Source organism: Giraffa tippelskirchi, chromosome 11 (genome assembly GCF_054371585.1).
Source record: "Giraffa tippelskirchi isolate mGirTip1 chromosome 11, T2T-mGirTip1v1.2.pri, whole genome shotgun sequence".
In the NCBI taxonomy this organism is placed as follows: Eukaryota; Metazoa; Chordata; class Mammalia; order Artiodactyla; family Giraffidae; genus Giraffa; species Giraffa tippelskirchi.
The window spans coordinates 97506024-97527038 of record NC_137285.1 but is presented as its reverse complement, the minus strand read 5'-3'; the positions used below and the strand labels follow the sequence as shown (position 1 = coordinate 97527038).

Here is a 21015-nt window from a genome sequence, read left to right as displayed (position 1 = left end):
GTATTTTAACATCTTTTAAAATCTTTATGGCAATCCTGTAAAGTAGGTAGGACTTTTCTGAAACGATGCCTCATTTGTGCTTTCTAGACTAGAAGAGTGAAGAGAGCTGCCAGTAAGGCTTTGAGGTCAGAGAGAAGGTAGTCCAGGTAGGCTAGGTCTAGGAGCTCATTCAAATCATACCTTGTAAGTAATGAGAAAGCTCAGTGCATAAGGCTGAACCTGAATTCAGCAAACATGAAGGAACACTGAACAGGGGTTTTGCATAGTGTAACCTAGATGTCACCTGAAGTTTTCCTGAGATCCAGTATTCCACACTGTGGAATTCCATTGCATAGAATATTAGATCTCCGCATATACTCCAAAGAGTTCTGCAAATTCCTAGGAGGTTTACATTCTCATAGTCATTTCTGGCTCCAGACACCTTCTTCCAGTGAATTGGTACCGTTTGTGGATCATCTTGGCATCTAGCACATGCTCTGGAATAAGGATATTGCTTTGATCCTGATAGAAATTCACTCCTGATATGAAATATCTAAAGTAAAATAAAACAAACCACTAATATTTTTTCAAGACATAGTCTCTATGTCTATATCAACATACCAAAAAAAGTGTGAGGGACAAAAGAATGAATCATGCTGTCAAAACGAAAAAAAAAAGCAAATTGCACATGGATAACCTTGTCCATCTGCTGGTCACTCCACAATCAGGAATTTTTTTTTCCTCTGGCTACTGTAAACCTATTGTCCCCAGATCCCAGCCTCACACCATCTCACCACCTCTTTTCTCATCTGTCCCTCTGGTCTCTCCTCTTTCCCAAGTCTCTTCTGGATTAGTCCTAGAAATTTCAAATTCTCCTTATTTTATTTTGTGGAACAATTTTTGATTCCCTTCAATCTTTGCTCCCAAACTTGGGCTCACATCTATATTTCCCAATCATTACATGCTCAGCAGAACAAAAGGGATTTTCATGTAACCAATGTTTTTAGAAGACTTTCTTTGTGTGTTGGCCCCATTCTCTCAGTTGTGGTTATACAACACTTTTTTTTGTTCCTCCATTACACCATCACTTAAAATGTCAAACGGTACCAACTTCCCTGGTGGTCTAGTGGTCAAGAATCTGCCTGCCAATGCGGGGGACATGGGTACAACCCCTGGTCCAGGAAGATCCCACATGCCATGGGGCAACTAAGCCCATGAGCCACAACTACTGAGCCCATGAGCCTAGAGCCAGCGCTCTGCAACAAGAGAAGCCACCACAATGAGAAGCTGCGCACTGCAACAAAGAGTAGCCTCTGCTGCAACTAGAGCAAGCTCTCACGCAGCAACGAATACCCAGTGCAGCCAAAAATAATAAATTAATAATTTTAAAAAAATTTTACACAATACCAACAGATTTGTCTCCATGTCTATCCCCAGTGCTCAAATGAATAAGTGAACACACTTTCTGGAGAGTAAAGATGAAGGAGGATCCAGACACCAACACTCTTTAGCCTAAAAACAAAAGATTACGATCACCAGCCTACGTTCACACACTATTGAAACTACTATCTAGTTTCATCAAAGAATGAAGAGTAGGAAGAGGCCAAACCCCAGTAGGATGATAGAAGACATACTACCTATGCATTGTTGTTTTATTTTGTTAAGCTACTCTTCTAACTGGAATATATATTCATTGCCATAATAATAAACACTACAAAAATATACAATTAATTACTGTCAATAGAATGCATATGTTGCTGTTGTTTAGTTGCTAAATCGTGTTTGACTCTTTGCAATCCCATGGGCTGCAGCATGCCAGCTTCCCTGTCCTTCACTATATCCCAGAGTTTGCTCAAATTTATGTCCATTGAGTCAGTGATGTTATTTAGCCATCTTGACACTACCCTTATGGCAGAAAGTGAAGAAGAACTAAAAAGTCTCTTGATGAAGGTGAAACAGGAGAGTGAAAAAGTTGGCTTAAAGCTCAACATTCAGAAAACTAAGATCATGGTATCTTGTCCCATCACTTCATGGGAAAGAGATGGGGAAACAGTGGCTGACTTTATTTTTCTGGGCTCCAAAATCACTGCAGATGGTGATTGCAGCCATGAAATTAAAAGACGCTTACTTATTGGAAGGAAAGTTATGACAAACCTAGACAGCATATTGAAAAGCAGAGACATTACTTTGTCAACAAAGGTCCGTCTAGTTAAGGCTATTTTTTCAGTGGTCATGTATGGATGTGAGAGTTGGACTATAAAGAAAGCTGAGCGCCGATGAATTGATGCTTTTGAACTGTGGTGTTGGAGAAGACTCTTGAGAGTCCCTTGGACTGCAAGGAGATCCAACCACTCCATCCTAAAGGAAATCAGTCCTGAATATTCACTGGAAGGACTGATGCTGAAGCTGAAACTCCAGTTCTTTGGCCACCTGATGCGAAGAACTGACTCATTTGAAAAGACCCTGATGCTGGGAAAGTTTGAGGGCAGGAGGAGAAGGGGAAGACAGGGGATGAGATGGTTGGATGGCATCACTGACTCAATGGACATGGGTTTGGGTGAACTCCGGGAGTTGGTGATGGACAGGGAGGCCTGGCGTGCTGCGGTTCATGGGATCGCAAAGTCGGACACGACTAAGCGACTGAACTGAACTGATGCTCTTTCATCCTCTCCTCATTTTGCCTTCAATCTTTCCCAGCATCAGGGTCTTTTCCAAAATTTGGAATAGACCAAATAGACAAATATGTATATATATACAAATTTCCAAATAAAAACTATGAGCTATGCCATGTAGGGCCACACAAGACCGATGGTCAGGGTGGAGAGTTTTGACAAAATGTGGTCCATGGGAGAAGGGAATGGCAAACTACTTCAGCATTCTTGCCTTGAAAACCCCATGAACAGAAAAGTCAAAAAGATATGATACTGAAAGATGAACCTCCCAGGTCTGTAAGTGTCCAATATGCTACTGAGAAGAACAGAGAAATAGCTCCAGAAGGAATGAAAAGCCTGAGCCAAAGCAGAAACAATGCCGAGTTGTGGATGTTTCTGGTGGTGAAAGCAAAGTCCAATGCTGTAAAGAACAATATTGCGTAGGAACCTGGAATGTTTGATCCATGAATTAAGGTAATTGGAAGTGCCATTAAACAGAGATGGCAAGAGTGAACATCGACATTTTAGGAATCAGTGAACTGAAATAAATGGGAATGGTCAAATTTAACTCAGATGACCATTATATCTACTACCGTGGGCAAGAATCCCATAGAAGAAATGGAGTAGCTATCATAGTCAACAAAAGAATCCAAAATGCAGTACTTGGGTGCATTCTGTCAAAAATGACAGAATGATCTTGGTTCACTTCCAATGCAAAACATTCAATAACACAGTAATCTAAGTCTATGCCCCAACCACTGATGCCACAGAAGATGAAGGTGAATGGTTCTATGAAGACCTGCAAGACCTTCTAGAACTAACAACAAAAAAAGATGTTCTTTTCATCAAAGGGGACTGGAATGAAAAAGTAAGAAGTCAAGAGATACCTGGAGTAACAGGCAAGTTTGACCTTGGAGTACAAAATGAAGCAGGGCAAAGAGTTTTGCCAAGAGAATGCACTGGTCAGAGCAAACACTCTCTTCCAAAAATACAAGAGACAACTCTACACATGGACATCACCAGCTGATCAATATTGAAATCAGACTGATTATATTCTTTTCAGCCAAAGATGCAGAAGCTCTACACAGTCAGAAAAAACAAGACCAAGCTTACTGTGGCTCATATTATCAGCTCCTTATTGCAAAATTCAGGCTGAAATCTAAGAAAGTAGGGAAAACCACTAGGCCATTCAGGTAGGACCTAAAGCAAATCCTTTATGATTGTACAGTGGAAGTGACAAATAGATTCAAGGGATTAGATCTGATAGACAGAGTGCCTGAAGAACTACGGATGGAGGTTCGTAACACCGTAAGAGCCAGTGATCAAAACCATCCCCACGAAGAGGAAATGAAAAAAAAGGCAAAATGGTTGTCTGAGGAGGCCTTACAAATAGCTGAGAAAAGAAGAGAAGCAAAAGACAAAGGAGAAAAGGGAAGATATACCCATCGGAATGCAGACTTCCAGAGAAAGCAAGGAGAGATAAGAAAGCCTTCCTCAGCGATCAATGCAAAGAAATAGAGGAAAGCAAGCAGAATGGGAAATACTAGCGATCTCTTCAGGAAAATGAGAGATACCAAGGGAATATTTGATGCAAATATGGACACATAAAGGACACAGATGTTATAGACCTAACAGAAGCAGAAGATATTAAGAAGAGGTGGCAAGAATACACAGAAGAACTATACAAAAAAGACCTTAATGACCTGGATAATCACAATGGTGTGATCACTCACCTAGAGCCAGACATCCTGGAGTGTAAAGTTAAGTGGGCCTTAGGAAGCTACGAACAAAGCTAATAGAGGTGATGGAATTCCAGTTGAGCTATTTCAAATCCTAAAAGATGATGTTGTTAAGGTGCTGCACACATTATGCCAGCAAATTTGAAAAACTCAGCAGTGGCTGCAGGACTGAAAAAGGTCAGTATTCATTCCAATTCCAAAGAAAGGCAATGCCAAAGAATGTTCAAATTACTGCACAATTGCCCTCATTTCACATGCCAGCAATGTAATGCTCAAAATCCTTCAAGCTATTCTTCAACAGTATGTGAACTGAGAACTTCCCACTGTACAAGCTGGATTTAGAAAAGGCAGAGAAACCAGAGATCAAATTGCCAACATCTGTTGGATCATAGAAAAAGCAAGTGGATTCCAGGAAAACATCTATTTCTGCTTCATTGACTATGCTAAAGCCTTTGACTGTGTGGATCACAACAAACTGTGGAAAATTCTGAAAGAGATGGGAATACCAGACCATCTTACCTGCCTCGTAAGAAACGTGTATGCAGGACAAGAAGCAACAGTTAGAACCAGATATGGAACAATGGACTGGTTTCAAATTGGGAAAGGAGTACGTCCAGGCTGTATATTGTCACCCTGCTTATTTAATCTCATGCGAAATGCTGGGCTGGATGAAGCTCAAGCCTGACTCAAGATTGCCAGGAGAAATACAACGACCTCAGATATGCAGATGATACCACCCTAATGGCAGAAAGTGAAGAGGAACTAAAGAGCCTCTTGATGAGGGTGAAAGAGGAGTGAAAAAGCTGGCTTAAAACTCAACATTCAAAAAATGAAGATCTGTTCCCATCCCTTCAAGGCAAATAGATGGGGAAAAAATGGAAACAGTGACAGACTTTATTTTGGGGGACTGCAAAATCACTGTGAATGGTGACTGCAGTCATGAAATTAAAAGAGGCTTGCTGCTTGAACGAAAAGCTATGACAAACCTAGACAGCCTATTAAAAAGCAGAGACATCACTTTGCCAACAAAAGTCCATATAGTCAAAGCTATGGTTTTTCCAGTAGTCATGTACTGTGAGAGTTGGATCATAAAGAAGGCCGAGTGCCAAAGAATTGATGCTTTCAAACTGTGGTGCTTGAGAAGATTCTTTCGAGTCCCTTGGACAGCAAGTAGATCAAACCAATCAATCCTTAAAGAAATCAACCCTGAATATTCACTGGAAGGACTGATGCTGAAGCTCACGTTCCAACACTCTGGCCGCCTGATGCAAAGAGCTTACTCAGCAGAAAAAACTGTGATGCTGGGAAAGATCGAAGCAAAAGGAGTAGAGGGTGGCAAAGGATAAGATGGTTAGATAGCATCACTGACTCAATGGACATGCTGCTGCTGCTAAGTCACTTCAGCCGTGTCCGACTCTGTGTGACCCCATAGACGGCAGCCCACCAGGCTCTCCCATCCATGGGATTCTCCAGGCAAGAACACTGGAGTGGGTTGCCATTTCCTTCTCCAATGCATGAAGGTGAAAAGTGAAAGTGAAGTCGCTCAGTCGTGTCCAACTCTTCGCAACCCCATGGACTGCAGCTTACCAGGCTTCTCCGTCCATGGGATTTTCTAGGCAAGAGTACTGGAGTGGGTTGTCATTGCCTTCTCCGCAATGGACACGAATTTGAGCAAACTCCAGGAGACAGTGGAGGACAGAGGATCCTGGCATGCAGCAGTCCATGGGGTTGCAAAGAATCAGACACGACTTAGCAATGGAACAACAATTCTTTAAGGTAAATAGTACATCATCCTTGGATACCTGGACAATTTCTAAGACAGAGAATACAAAACATTGGTCACCAATCAAAAATACTTTAAAGTATTTTTATACATTATAAATTGACCATCAAGGTGTTTAGTAGAATGTTCCTATGTCCTTGTAACATGAGTGTTAACTGATGTACATCAGTTCTTAAGTCACCTGCCTTCTATGGTCACTTAAGTCACCTTCTGTCTGTAAGAGCACAAAAATTTATTGCTGTGATTAAAGGTTGTAACTAGATGGATAATTAAGACTAAACTAGATATTGTGCTGCACTCAGACGCTTCAGTCATGTCTGACTCTTTGCGACCTACGCGACTAGCCCGCCAAGCTCCTCTGTCCATGGGATTCTCTAGGCAAGAATACTGGAGTGGGTTGCCATGCCCTCCTCCAGGGGAACTTCCTATCCCAGGAATCGAACCCATATCTCTGGCATCTCCTGCACTGTAGGCAGTTTCTTTACCCACTGAGCCACCTGGAAAGCCTATTAGCACGCCAAGACCCCCTAGACCTTGTTCCCATTAGCTCATGGTATCAGAATGTGGAGAAGCAAGCCTACAGATCTGTCTCCTGACTACCTTCATAAGGCATGTAACTGGTCTGTTATCCACTGCACACAGGCCTCCTGAATGCATGGTTTCTCTAGCCCTGCAGAGCCCCTTAAACTGCTGCTGTAAGCGACATATGCAGTAAGCAAGGGCACTGGTATAAAGACAAATGCTAATTGAATAGTATCGGAGCAGCACGTCACACACTCCCATCAAGCACAGAATATGAAGTAAGGGAGGAACAGAACCAGGAGAAATCATATCCTAGAGAGGGCAGGTAGACACTGCGAGTGGGCTATGCAGTAGTGGCCCGTGCACTAGCAGGAAGCCAAGAGATGCACTCTATACCATGTTTCTACCAAGAAATGGGAAGAACAGGGTCTGAGAGGAAAACATTCTATCCCTAAATAAAAACAGAGCATGGTTCATGGACTCTGAATGCACATTTATGGCATAAAAGAATTTTAATTCTCTGTTTTTATAAAGCAAAAATCTCAAGTCTTTGTGAGTGAATTTCACATTAACTGGTACTTTATTTTGCTTAAAACCTAAACATTGTCAGTTTGGGAAGAAATCTACTGTGATATATAGCACTCCCAATTAAATTCTAGGGTTTCTTCTTTTGATCCTTGGTAAAATTTTTTATCCAAGAAACAGGATACACATAGATATTTAAAAACATAAACCATTAGAGAATAAAATAGGAAATCAAGAAAGATTCAAGTTTTGGCAGCCCTTGCTTTTTGTTCTTTAAACACTGTAGCAGAATAAAAGGATCACTGGCTCCCAGTCTCCTAGAGAAAACAGGTGATGAAACTAAAAGCAAACAAACCAACCAACCCACATCTCCAAACAAGGTCAGGTAACCTCAGTTCCCTGCCCTGCCCCATTGTAAAAAAAACAGGAATACTTTTAGTAGCAGTTCAGAATTCATCTTTATCTCCTACCTGCCCCCTCATTGGAAGTTTGAAGTCATGACTTTTTCAGACATCCATATTTCTGTATATAGAATATAAAATTGCATTAGATGACAATTGATATTTAATTCAAGTAGAGAAATAAGCAAAAACTTTTAACTAAAACCTTCTACATTTTTTGATTGCTGTTCAACTTGCTACCATTTAGCAAAAAGCAAAATTTTCAGTGTTCACCTCAAATCTTATTGCTTCACAACTGTGGCATACCCTCCATTAAAAATAAAGATGAAGCAGATGTGTGTGTGTGTGTGTGTGTGTGTGTGTGTGTGTATACACACTAGATATAGCAGGTGCAATAAAAATATATGTAAATTTGAAAAACTTGATATCTATTTCTCAAGGGAATTCTTACAGTTCATGAAGGTAGAAAATGTAACAAAATGTTGGCCTAACATGCTAAAATTAAAACTTAAAGCTAAAGGCTAAAACTTCAAATATATCATATATTTGTATATATATAATCATAATATATGAAGACATATGAAGATTAGTAGGCAAAAAGGCCTTATAAATCATTTTTAAAGGGAAAATTAGTAGAAAGTAAGATTTATCTTTAAATATACTATTTGTGCCTTTATCATTCTCTTGAATTAGTCTTTGCAAAAGTTCTTCACTCCTAAGTTTCCTGTTGTGTATATTGTCACTCTAAAGCAAAATGTTTTCTTGTATTTTGGTATCTTTGACTTAAGTTTATTTTTAATAACCAATATTCTCTGATAGGCTTTTTCTTTTATTTCCTAAGCTCAAAAGCCTTAAATTCAGAATAACAGAATTGTTAAGAGGTCTTTTATATCTAAACTTTCTTTGGAGTGTCTTGGATGACTATAATGTTATTTTCTTACCTCATGAAAGGAGAGATACTAAAAATAATTAGGTTAGCTTTGTATTCTTTGTAGTTTGATTAGCTAAAACACTCTATGAGCTGAAACTTGAAAATATCCCAGAGCTGTACTGTGGGATACACATAGATGTTCAACAGGACTTTTCTTTCTTTACTAACCTATCTTACCTAACCTCTAACTTCAGACATTCCTATGTTAAACCATTCTTGTTGACATGTGTTTTAGTGATGCTTACTCAAAATTAGGAACCACATAAGCTCATTGCCTTCTATATTGTTTCACTCTCTGCTTCTTTTATAACTACTCAGTACTGTTCCAATTAAAAGCTAACTGCCTTTCTTCCCCTTGCTGATAAAGAGTAACTTCAGTATTGTTCAACAGCTATTATAAGCTCAGCTACATTGTAAAAGGTATTCAATATTCTTAGGCGTGTCATAGCAAAGTAATACCTAAAATTTAGTCTGTCATATTGACAAAAAATGCAAGTCTACAAAATATCTTTTCCTGGCTACCTCACAAATCAAAAACTTAGTGACCTAGCCCTCCACTGAATGAGTGAAAATGTCGCTCAGTCATGTTTGACTCTTTGTGACGCCAAGGACTGTAGCCCACCAGGCTCCTCTGTCCATGAAAGTCTCCAGGTAAGAATACTGCAGTGGGTTGCCATGCTGTTCTCCAGGGAATCTTCTCAACCCAGGAATTGAACCTGGGTCTCCCACATTGCAGGCAGACTTTTTACCATCTGAGCCACCAGGAAAGCCCCTCCACTACCATATCTAATTTTCCTTCAAAATTTAATAACACTGCTTCTCATTTTTCACAATGAAAAAGTTGAGCATAGCCTCCCTCCCTCTTGACTTTTCACACCCCAGTATAATTCTTACTGATTCTAAGTTCTAAATATGTCTCAAATTTCTTCTTTTCACCCTACTATGGCTTTCAGAATTCATTGTATTTTCTAGATCACTGAAATAACCTGTTTCCTCCCTCAAATTCACACTGTGCACAGCTGCCAGCATAACCTATTTGCAATAAACATGTGATCATGTCTTTGGCATAATTTACAATCTTCCGTGACTTGGGTGTTCTCAAGTTGGCCTCAGTTACTTACCACGGTATAGAAGGTACTACCATGAGTCTCTGTTGCAGTTGTACCAAAATCATGTGCAATCTTCTGTTTATCTGCCATCCATCCTCCAGTCACCCAGCTTTCTTGGCCATGTATCAACTCATCTTTCAGAATCCAGGTCAAGACTCTTCTGTCTCCCACGAAACTTGCAAGCAAATTCTATTTCCTTTGTTATATCCCCATTCAAGGTACTTTATTATTGCACCTATTACACTGTATTGCAATCATTTATCTGTTGTCCCAATTAGTCAATTAATTCCTTCTGAGATAAATTCCTACCTCTTTAGCCACAGTACCAGGCATGGTGCCAATTACAGAAGCTACTTAACACCTATCAAACAAATGAATGTTGACTTTCAAAGTTGACTTTCAAAGTTGAAACCTTTGAAAGTGACTCCTACTTTCCATCACCGTCTTCTACATCTATCTTCTTACATACCCTTCTGCCTCCAGTTCACCGACCTTCCAGATGACACCTAAATTCTCTCTGAAGCACAATTCTGATCATGTCCTGCTTAACCTCAGAAACTTCCTATTGCTGTCAGCCCCTGCCTCATCTTCCCTCCTGCTCTAGCAGTTCATAGCAACCCATTGATTTTCCACAGTGATAGGTGAGCTCCAACCAAATTACAAAACTGAGCAGGACTAGGCGTAGGCGTTACCCAACCAGCCTCAACTCTAACATTCAATCATATTTAATGAAGCTCATTAGCATTAGACACCCAAATCCAACTAGGATCTGATGGTATCGGTGATAGCTACAAGATTCCCACATTATTCAGTTACTGACCTCCCATTTCGCTTCTATGGAAAACTCCGTTTCTCTATTCCATTTTACAGCAGTCGGGTACTGGGGGCTGGGTGGGGATGGAGAAATAACTTTAAGGGGAACACTGTCTAGAGAGATTTTAAAAAACAATAATGAAACAGATTAAAGGTCAGTCTGCTTTTTATCATCATAATGAGCCACCAACTCTGAACAAAGTCAGTAATAAAAAATACTCCTCCCTACCAAGACAGACCAGCCCACCACCACCACTCACTGACAAAGCACTACTATTCAGGCACCACCCCCTTCTGAAACCTTTAACCTGCCCCCAGACAGAATTAACCACCTCTTCCTAAATCCTTAATACACATCTGAATCTCCTACAAGATTGTAAGCATGTTAAGGGGACCTGATCTTTAACCTCCAGCATGAACACTTACCGTTCTAGCCAGCTCCCCTTGAGTAGTTTGCCCCAGTTGTGGAGTAAGGCCCTCAGTGAGTGAAATGCACCCACTCCCATTTAATCTATGTTGCTAGATGAAACCATCATGCCTTACACTCATTCCTTAGACCAGACTAACTGCATAAAGTATATAATTTGAATATAAAGGCTAGCATTCACAGAGCACCATAATCTGGACTTAATTTTAATTCTTACTACTTAATCTTAGTCTCCTCATACCAAACTACTTATATTCAGTATATTTCTGCCTATTACGTGAAAGTCTCTTTTGTATTACAGTACTTTGTGTCTAACTTACCTATCTGCTAAACTCAGAAAGAAATTAAAGGAAATTCAGTCCTGCTTCAGAGACACACAGTCCTGCAACAGACACACAGTTCTACTGAATAAAACTAGGAACAATTAAGACATAAAAGAGTAGAACAAACTTTTATTATGCAGCATTTTTTTTAAAAATTACCTTCATGGAATACATTTTCACATTAGAAATTCCCAGTGGGAAAACAACAACTTATCACTTATAATTTTATATTTGTGGACAGATTATTTTAGGACAAGTAAAATAAACACATTTGAGGATTAAGTCTTCGTTTTTAGAATCTCTAACAATTTGAAACATCTATAAAGGGACCTCTTCCCTAAATGGAACTTCTCTACATTCAGAAACTCTCCATTAAAAGACTAAAAAAAAAAAACTCTCTAGGCTCTTCTTCCTAGGATTTAGAAATCAGTAATGTGAAATATCAGCATTTCTAATTTTCAAATTTCTCTAAGACATGTAACCATCAGTAACTGGTATCAACTGAACAGAGGGGGAGGTTTACAAAAACTAAACACAGCCTGATTTTCTGCAGTCTCTACTTATGAATTAAGTCTTTCCCTTTCGCCATCATCCTAGGACAAACATAGACATTTGATCAGATATCGAGAGCAATAAAGCTGAATTCCCTTTAAGAGTTTGATAAATTAAAAGGCAAAAAGCTCATATATAATGTTCAGTTATACTATGAGACTTGTGAAAAGCTGAGACACTCCATTAGCTCCCCAGAATACAGAATTCAGTCTTATAATTTCTTAAGATACAACTTCTCTCAAATCTTTCTTCAAAGATTAAATTCAAAAAACAATCAGGTGATTAGGAGAAGAGGTTTGTCTCACCAATGTTTTTCCTTCTTATTGTGAGTTGAAATGGCATGACAGAGCAGAGGCAAGGAGGTGTACAATCAATTCTCAAGGTATTAAGTCTGAAAGGTCAGAGCTTCCACAGCATAGCCACAGCTTTGCAGATACCCACGTCATGATAGTTGAAGTAACAGAGCCCAGCAAAGGTGAAAGCCGAGAGCACCAAAAGGCCTGTCTTGGCAGCTTTCTGCACTGCATCCCCATGAACATAGTCAGTAACAACTTGTCCAATGCCCCTGAAGGAAAAAAAAACCACAGTACAAATGAAAAGCCACACGTGATGTTAGGTTAGAAGGCTATTCAGTTAACTTGGCTGCAAAAAATAATCAGTCAAGGTCAAAATGCAATTCATGGTAACAAGTGCATGCTCAGTTGCTGCAGTCATGTCCAGCTCTTTGCAATGCTATAGACTGTAGACCAGTAGGCTCCTCCGTCCATGGGATTCTCCAGGCAAGCATACTGGAGTGGGTTGCCATTTCCTTTTCCAGGGGATCTTCCTGACCCAGGGATCAAACCCGAAGTATTTTAAGTCTCCTGCACTGGCAGGCGGGTACTTTACCACTAGCACCACCTGGGAAGCCCATAGTAACAAGAATCATAACCAAAATGAAGGAAACAAATGTTTCCTAACAATATAATAAAGATACCTTCCTATTCTTCAGATTCAATTTCCCAGAGTCATTTATATGAGACAGTAACTAATTCTACTCTATTTAAAAAAACTTTGTGTGTGTGTGTTCTAGTTCAAAATATGTAAATTCCTCCACTTGGAAGAAGTAAAGAAGATTTTCTTAAAAAAAAAAAAAAAAAAAAAACTTGTTTTTTTTTTTAAACCAAAACAAGTGGCCTACAGAGTTTTTCATTAATTCAAAAAGAATTTATTCAGCAGACTATTATGTGCTAGAATCTGTACAGATGTTGAGAACACAACAAATAAGACAGCATTACTACTCTTATGGAACAAACATTCCAGTGAAGAGAAAGAAAAAGTACATAGGTGCTATGAAGGAATAATTTAGAAAGGATGGCTTGAATGCAAGGAACATTCCAAACAAAAGTAACAATGACCTTGTTATCTTTGAGGAACAGTAAAAAGGTTATGTGGCTGAGAACAGGGAAATCAGAAGGCAGGCGCAGATCACGTAGGGTCATGAAAGTCATAACAAGGAGTCTGAATTTTATTTGAAATACAATGGGAAACCACAGATGTGCTTTAAGTAGGAAGTGACCTAACTTTACTTTTTTAAAGTAACAGTTCTATTGAGATATAATTCACGTACCATAAAATTAAAATTAACAATTCTGTGGCTTTTGGAATACTCACAGAGTTGTGCGACATCATCACTGTTTAATTCCAGAACATTTTCATCAAAACAAACCCTGCACGCTTCAGCCCATTACCCAATCACTGATTTGTTTTCTATCTCTACAGATTTGTTTATTTGGGACATTTTATATAAATGAAACCATACAACATGTGGCCTTTGTCTTGAGTGTTTTTTCACTTAGCATAGTATTTTCACAGTTCAGACATGTTGTAGCATCGATAACCACTTCAATCCTTTGTACGGCCAAATAATACTCCTTTGTAAACATATCTTTTATTTATTTAGCTATTCATTAATTGAAACATCTGGACAATTTTGCCTTTGGGGCTATTATAACAACACTGCTGTGAACATTATGCTACAAGATTTTGTATGGATGGGGACATATGCTTTCACTTTCAGTAGGTATACACCTAAAAGTGAAATTGTTGTGTCAGATGGCAACTCTCTGCTGTTAACTCATATTATAACTCTTTGTTGTAAAAACTTGTTAGACCTGCCAAACTATTTTCCAAAGTAGCTGCAATGTTTTACCTTCCCAGCAGAGATACATGAGGATTCTAACTTCATGACCCTTGTAATAGTCCATCTTTCTGATTACAGCCATCTGAGTAGGTGTATGGTGGTATCTCAATGTGGTTCTGATTTGCATTTCTCTAATAACAAACACATTTTTTCATGCGCCTTTTGCCATTTTCGTATCTTCTTTAGATAAACATTAATTTCACCCTATAAAAAGGTCACTTTGGCTGTATGTGGTGAATGGACCGTGCAGGCAGAAGGGCAGCAAGAACAAAAATAGAGAACTAGTTAGGAAGCAACTGAAGTAGAGACATTACTTTGTCAACAAAGGTCCGTCTAGTCAAGGCTATGGTTTTCCCAGTAGTCATGTATGTATGCGAGAGTTGGACTGTGAAGAAAGCTGAGCACTGAAGAATTGATGCTTTTGAACTGTGGTGTTGGAGAAGACTCTTGAGAGTCCCTTGGACAGGAAGGATATCCAACCAGTCCATCCTAAAGGAGATCAGTCCTGGGTGTTCATTGGAAGGACTGATGTTGAAGCTCAGCCACCTCATGCAAAGCTTTGGCCACCTCATGCGAAGAGCTGACTCATTGGAAAAGACGCTGATGCTGGGAAGGACTGGGCGCAGGAGGAGAAGGGGACGACAGAGGATGAGATGGCTGGATGGCATCACCGACTTGATGGACATGAGTTTGGGTGGACTCTGGGAGTTGGTGATGGACAGGGAGGCCTGTTGTGCTGAGATTCATGGGATTTCAAAGAGTCAGACACAACTGAGTGACTGAACTGAACTGAACTGAAGTAGCTGAGGCAAGGCTGCTGGCTTAACTTCACTTAAGCTAGGGTGGTGATAGTGAAGATATCATGAAGTAACAATTCAGCCTATGTTTTGAGGAGAGAACTAACAGAAAGAGCTGATGGACTGGTGGCGGGGTTAAGACAAAAAGTAGTATTTAGAATGACTCCTAGGATTTTTGGTTTGAGCAACAAGACTTAACTGAATTACTGAAGAACAGGAGAGAAGAAGCTTTTGAGGAGAAATTGAGAGATTTGAGGGCAAGAGTGATTTGGGGCAATATTACATTGGGGATGCCTATCAGATATCCAAGTGGACAACTGGAAATACTAAGTCTGCAGTTCAGGAAAAGAGGTCCATCTGAAAAAAAAAAAAAAAAAGAAGTCTATCTGAACTCACTTGGGGGAAGTGTGTAGACAGAGAAATTTAAGAAAGCCAAGAATGAGCCCAGGGTTCAGACTTTTATTATTCAGAGGTCAGACAAGAGGAGGTGCTGACTGAGGAGACTGAGAAGGTATCTAGAGCTGGAGGGGTGGAAGAAAACAAGGTAAGTATGGTATCTAGGAAGCCAAAGAAAAATTACTTAAGGAGAGATCAGTCAATTAAGCTGAATACTGCTGAGTTCAAGTGAAGAACAAAGAATGGATAACTGGATTTGGAAAAATGAAGGTCTTTAGTGATTTTTGTTGAGAATGACTTCAGTTAAATAGTTGGGATAAAAAGCCCAATCAATGCAGGTTTAAACAAACTGGATGCTAAAGAACTAGTGCATAATTACAGACAACTCTTTCAAGTCTTTTTTGTGTATGTGAAAAAAAAAAGAGAGAATTAATAAGGTAACTGGAGAAGTCAATTGCAATTTTTAACATGTATGACTTTAGGACTTCCCTGGTGGTCCAATGGTTAAGACTCCACACTTCCACTACAGGGCACACAGGCCTGATCCCTGGTTAGGGAATTAAGATTCCACACCCCACACAGCGTGGTCAAAAAAAAAAAAAAGCATGACTTTAGATTTATCTCTTATTCTGATTTGTCATCAATTTAGATTGCTCTTCTTCCAAGAAACACACATTAGAGAAATCCTACTGTACTTGTGATCCAGTATTTCATGAGCAACTGGGATCATTTACTGTGAAAGGTCTATCTGATTGAAGGGTAATTCTCCTAACCAATGTTTACCAAGTAAGAAAACTAGGTAAGCAAACAACCCCTTTAATACTATCAAGAAAATGATTCTGACTAATTATTTAACATCCCTGGGTTTTAGTTTCCACAGTGGTTAAATAACAGGACTGGCTAAGATACTCCCTCAAGTCCTTTCAGTTCTAACAATCCAAAGCACACCTCCCCAACCACGACAGCATATTGTCCTTGCCAAACCACATAAAATGGGCAACTCTCAAAAGCAATGCTAAGTTCAAAAGCCTCTCAGATATGAAAAGGAAGACATCTAATAGGCACATGGATACACAAATTTGGGCATATAAATAGTTTACATGTGTTTTATTGTTCTCTTCAGATCTTCAGTATTTTGAGCAACTTCTCCCTCATATGCAACTGCGAGATAAGCTCTCAGCAAACAAACTGCACAGACAGGTGATACTGAAAGGACTGCTGTACTTGCCAGTGACTGTGAAGAGTGAGGGTTGCAGCCAGAGAGTAGTCCATCGCAGAACAAGGATTCAAATAAGCAGCTGGAATTAGGCCCAGGAGCAAAACACTGACAACCCTCTCAGCAGTCCAGTGGAGAGATGCAGCCTTGGAACCAGCTATAGAAAGGAAGGACGAGATTCCTAAGAGCTTCAGGGGAAATACACATCTCAGTATTTGCCACAAACTAACCTGAGCTAACAGAACAGCAAACAGTATGCATTTAAGATTTAACTCTGAGCATAAAGTGAGTAAGGGAAAGGAGGTAAATGAGAAAGATGCAGTCTCCCTTCTCTGAAGTCTTTCAGCATAGGGTTTCTCAAAGCCTACATATATTAATTAAAAGAGAGATCCACTCTACTTAGAGGCAAGAAGATGGATGAAATATCTTTGCAGAATTACCAACCTTGGACTTCATTATAATAGACAGATACCTTATAAATGTAAGCTGGTGACACCTGAGGAATTCCTGTAAAACATTAATCTTATTTATACCTAATCTTTCTAAGTAATATTAAAAACCCTCTGGGAAAGAAAATTAAGCCTGTCAATTCAAAGAGAAGCACAGTTCTGTCAACTTTTAGGATCATGGTTCTTCTTCTGTTCTGTTACTTACAAATAGCCCAACATAGAGAAGGAACATGAAACTTTCTTTTAAACAAGTAAAAATAAAATGGGCTTTAAACATCTCTTTGAAAGCCTCTTTTTGGGGGGAGTTACATACCCCTTTGGGAATGTTTTATTAATGATGGAGTTACTTCCTGGAAAAATGCACGTAGATACATACATTACCAACTATGTACACAACCTTGGGGACTTTCCTTCAGTCCCATGCACCCCAAGTTAAAATCACTCTGCTAAATCTAACTGAACAAAGCAAAGCTCATCAACAAAAACTTTTCAAAGATAAAATAATTCTAAATAGCAGAAAAAACTATACTTGCTTAATTATTCATAACTTACATGCGGCTTTCAAGTGACAGACTTAAGAATCAAGTCTTTATCTCTATAAAATACTGATGTTTCTAGACTTTAAAAATGAAAAGTTACCTCATTAATCACCTATGGATTTTCTAAGACTTAACAATATCTAAATAGTATTCATCCAAGAAATAACATGATTTTAATAGCAACCTAAATAAAAACAAGCACATCATTACAGCTATAAATATGCAAGACTTTTTAAATTGTCTGCTATTCTAAATTATTCGGATCTGGCTCCTCTCCATTAGCTGAATAAATGAAGGTAACTAAATTATATTGAACAGATTCTCCCTACAGAGCTATTTTCTTTTAAGAAACTTAAAAATTTTAAAAAGACTTAGACCAGAAGGTTCTGTATAAGTGGAAATAGCATCATTCAACCATGTTAGCACTGTGTGCCCAGAAGTGTAGACTAAGTCTTCACTTGACAGAGCTGGACACAAGAATTCCCCTCAGAGAGAGCCAGTCCTGCCAAAGGCATGATAATCAGCCCAGATGAAGATGCACATACAATGGTGGCTGGGTGACAGGTGGATATGCTGTGTTCCACACCATCCTTGAGCAGGTCGGTCCCAGAGAAATGCTGAGACAAGAGCTGGTCTGACCACTGGGGATCGGAGGAACAGAGCTGAGGAAAGAGACATCAAGAGAATCATAAGCACCTTTCCTGTAACAGGACTGAGACTTTCTAAATGACCATAGATAAGCTGCTGCTGCTGCTTAGTCCCTTCAGTCATGTCTGAGTTTGTGTGATCCTATGGACTGCAGCCCGCCAGATTCCTCTGCCCATGGGACTCTCATTGCCATGCCCTCCTCCAGGGGATCTTCCCAACCCAGGGATTGAACCTGGGTCTCCTGCATTGCAGGCCGATTCTTTACCAGTGAGCCACCAAGGAAGACCCATAGGTAAGCTGCTGCTGCTGCTGCTAAGTTGCTTCAGTCGTGTCCAACTCTGTGTGACCCCGTAGACGGCAGCCCACCAGGCTCCCCTGTCCCTGGGATTCTCCAGGCAAGAACACTGGAGTGGGTTGCCATTTCCTTCTCCCCAAATAAGGAATAACCATCTAATCTGTAAAATGTGGATAGCATCTATTTCACTGGGTTGCTGTGAGACTAGACTAAACAGCCATGGAAAAATTGATAAATCAATGAACACTTCTGCAAAAAGGGCTTCACTTTGACCAATTCTTAAAAATTAATTATGGCTCTTTTATCCTCTCATTTATTCATCTACTCATCCAACAAACGCTTACTAGGTACAAAATCATGCTCTGCACAAGAGCAAGAGATAAAGACAAAGTCTTTGTCTTCAAGTAATTCAGCCTAGTTTGGGAAATACCACTTTCTTTTTCAAAATCAATTTCTCTGCTTGCACTCTTGAACTCATCCCTGTCTGTCCTCTTATAGATCTTGTCTCTTGGTTAAAGAATAGGCAGACCTAAGAACACCCAAGCCTATCGATACCAGCTATGCGATAATGGGCAATTAAGTTAAATAGGCTCTCCAAGCCTCAATGTCCTCACTTGTAAAATGAAGACATTGGTACTTACTTCATAATACTCGGCTGAAAATTAAATAATATATGTAAGATGTTCAGTCCTACAATGTTATAAGCACTCAATAAAAGGTGATTTCTCTCCTGTATCTTTAACCCCTCCTTTCCTCCTGCTGACCATTTCCCCTCAACAGATGTAATATACTTAACCCGTCCCTTCATCCTATGTCCTGTAATGCCCATGCACTCTTCCCCTCTTTTCTTCTCTTTCTAAACATGCTTCTTTAAAGTGCTATCTAAATCACCTTGTCTTCCTCACTTCCCTAAAATTCTTCTTGGCCTGCAACTCGTCCTTATCCCCACCAAAGCTCCTTTCATGTTCACCAATGTTCTCATGTGGCCACATCCAACAGTCTTCATCTTATTGGGCCTTTCTGCACCACGAGGCACTGGTGGCCTCTTCTCCCTTCTTTTCTCTGACAGAACTCTCTTTAGCTTCTCTCTTTGATTCTCTGCTCATTATACATCAGTCTCCTCCTGTATCTGCTCTTAAATGCTCACCCAGGAGCGTATCATCTGCCCTTTGCTCTCCTTGCTGCCTAGGCCCACCCCTAGACATTTTATCCACTCAACTTCTAGAGCCTTTAGGTTGGTGACACTCAACTCTGTATCCCCAGGCTTGATCTCTCTCCAGAGTTTCAGAAGTTTGAGTACCTGCAAGCTCTCTCCCCTGAGGTACCCCATCTGGTCCTCATACGCACTTCGGCAAAAACTAAAATCACCCTTCAACTCGCTTTCTCATTCAAACTTGCCTCTCATTTGCATGTTCCTCATTTTATTTAATGATATCGCAGTCACTCTTCAACCTAAGCCAGAAATCTGGAAATGATAAGAATGTCCTTCTAAATTCAATCAAATGCCAAATCATACTGATATAACTCCTTAACATATCTTGAGACAATCTTCTCTTATGTATTACTTTCCAAGCTCAGAACCTCACCATGCTTGTCTAGACTACTACAATAAGTGTCTCAATTCATCTCCTAACTTATGTCTTAGCTTGTACCGTTTCCCATGATGACCATCTATAATATCACACAGTTACCAAGGTGGTCAATCTGACCGCAAATCTATGTCAAATCTTTCACCGGCTCCCCTTCACACAAAGAAAAATGCATACTCCACATCAAGACAAGTTTTTCTGAGTTGTGATTTCAGTTCACTTTTCCAGAACCATCTCATTCCTCACCTTGAGCTTCATGTTCTAATATCCGATTTGTCTTCTCTCACAACAAGCAGTTTCTATGCCTTTCATCATTGCTTCTGCTCATCCCAATAGCTCTAACTGTAATGCCCTGTAGCCTTTCTTACCCTCAAGACTCAAATCAGGCACAGCTCCTTCAGGAAGTGAGGCAGGATAATTCTTCCAAAACACAGAGCTATTATAGTCTTCTGGATTGGCATACAACAGACACCGTGCTGTAGTTTTTGCTTTATGTCATATTATGCTTATATGAGTTTTTCCTATAAAAATGGAAACTCTTTAAGGGTTGGAACTACACATTTTTAACCCAATCATACTACAGCACCTTGTATAACACAAATGCCCCCTTCAATGATTATCGAACTGAACTCCAAGGGAAACGACCAATACGTAAACCGGGACTTAAGGCACTGACACTCTGTTCTGATTCAGGGTGGGAACATTCCAAAGACAGGGAATGCGGAGACAAAGAGAACTCGTGAACACAGCCGCAGCAGGACTATAACTTTCAGACTACCCCATCACCACGTCAGCCCAGAGCAGGGGAAATATGCACTCCGGTGGACATCTGGACCCGAAGACAACGCTGGTCACGCTGTGCCAAAGGAAAGGAGGGACCCCCTGTTCAAAAGGTCTCACCGCCCAGCAGACGAATCCTAACCGCCTCCCTTTCCCCGGCTGGAAGCTGTGCTAAGAACCTCCAGCTGCCCTCACCTCGCCCTTCTCTGGCGCCGCAGAGGACACTCAGCCTCCAGAGAGTCGCCATGTCGCTCCTGAAGGTTCAAGGTCAACCAGCAACCCGGAAGCAGTCATACAACAACATCCGCCCGCGAAAACGGAAGAAAACATGGAAAAGGAAAACGCCTCGTGAACCGGAAGTTGGGGTCG

The 21015-nt window shown here is 40.1% G+C and overlaps 1 protein-coding gene across 3 annotated transcripts; it reads right to left on the bottom strand.

Moving 5' to 3' along the window:
- Positions 1 to 11312: 11312 nt before the first annotated feature.
- SDHD (succinate dehydrogenase complex subunit D) lies at positions 11313 to 20902 on the bottom strand. Of its 3 annotated transcripts, XM_081543412.1 has the most exons (4): positions 20842 to 20902; positions 17880 to 17996; positions 16359 to 16503; positions 11313 to 12320 (listed from the first exon to the last, which is right to left on the bottom strand). In XM_081543412.1, exons 1-4 carry the CDS (start codon positions 20891 to 20893, stop codon positions 12155 to 12157), a joined length of 480 nt encoding a protein of 159 aa, XP_081399538.1. In that variant the 5' UTR covers positions 20894 to 20902; the 3' UTR covers positions 11313 to 12154. The 3 variants fall into 3 exon arrangements, with proteins under 3 accessions (XP_081399538.1, XP_081399541.1, XP_081399540.1); XM_081543415.1 differs by lacking the exon at positions 16359 to 16503; XM_081543414.1 differs by lacking the exon at positions 17880 to 17996.
- Between the last annotated feature and the right edge of the window lie 113 nt (positions 20903 to 21015).

Excerpts from the sequence above, each read along its gene's own strand:
- SDHD (XM_081543412.1), bottom strand. The coding sequence starts at position 20,893 with ATGGCGACTCTCTGGAGGCTGAGTGTCCTCTGCGGCGCCAGAGAAGGG. Across the intron at positions 17,997-20,841 it reads CGGCGCCAGAGAAGGGCGAG|CTCTGTTCCTCCGATCCCCA; the intron begins GTGAGGGCAGCT and ends CTCTTTCCTCAG. Across the intron at positions 16,504-17,879 it reads CCTGTCACCCAGCCACCATT|CTGGTTCCAAGGCTGCATCT; the intron begins GTATGTGCATCT and ends TCCTTTCTATAG.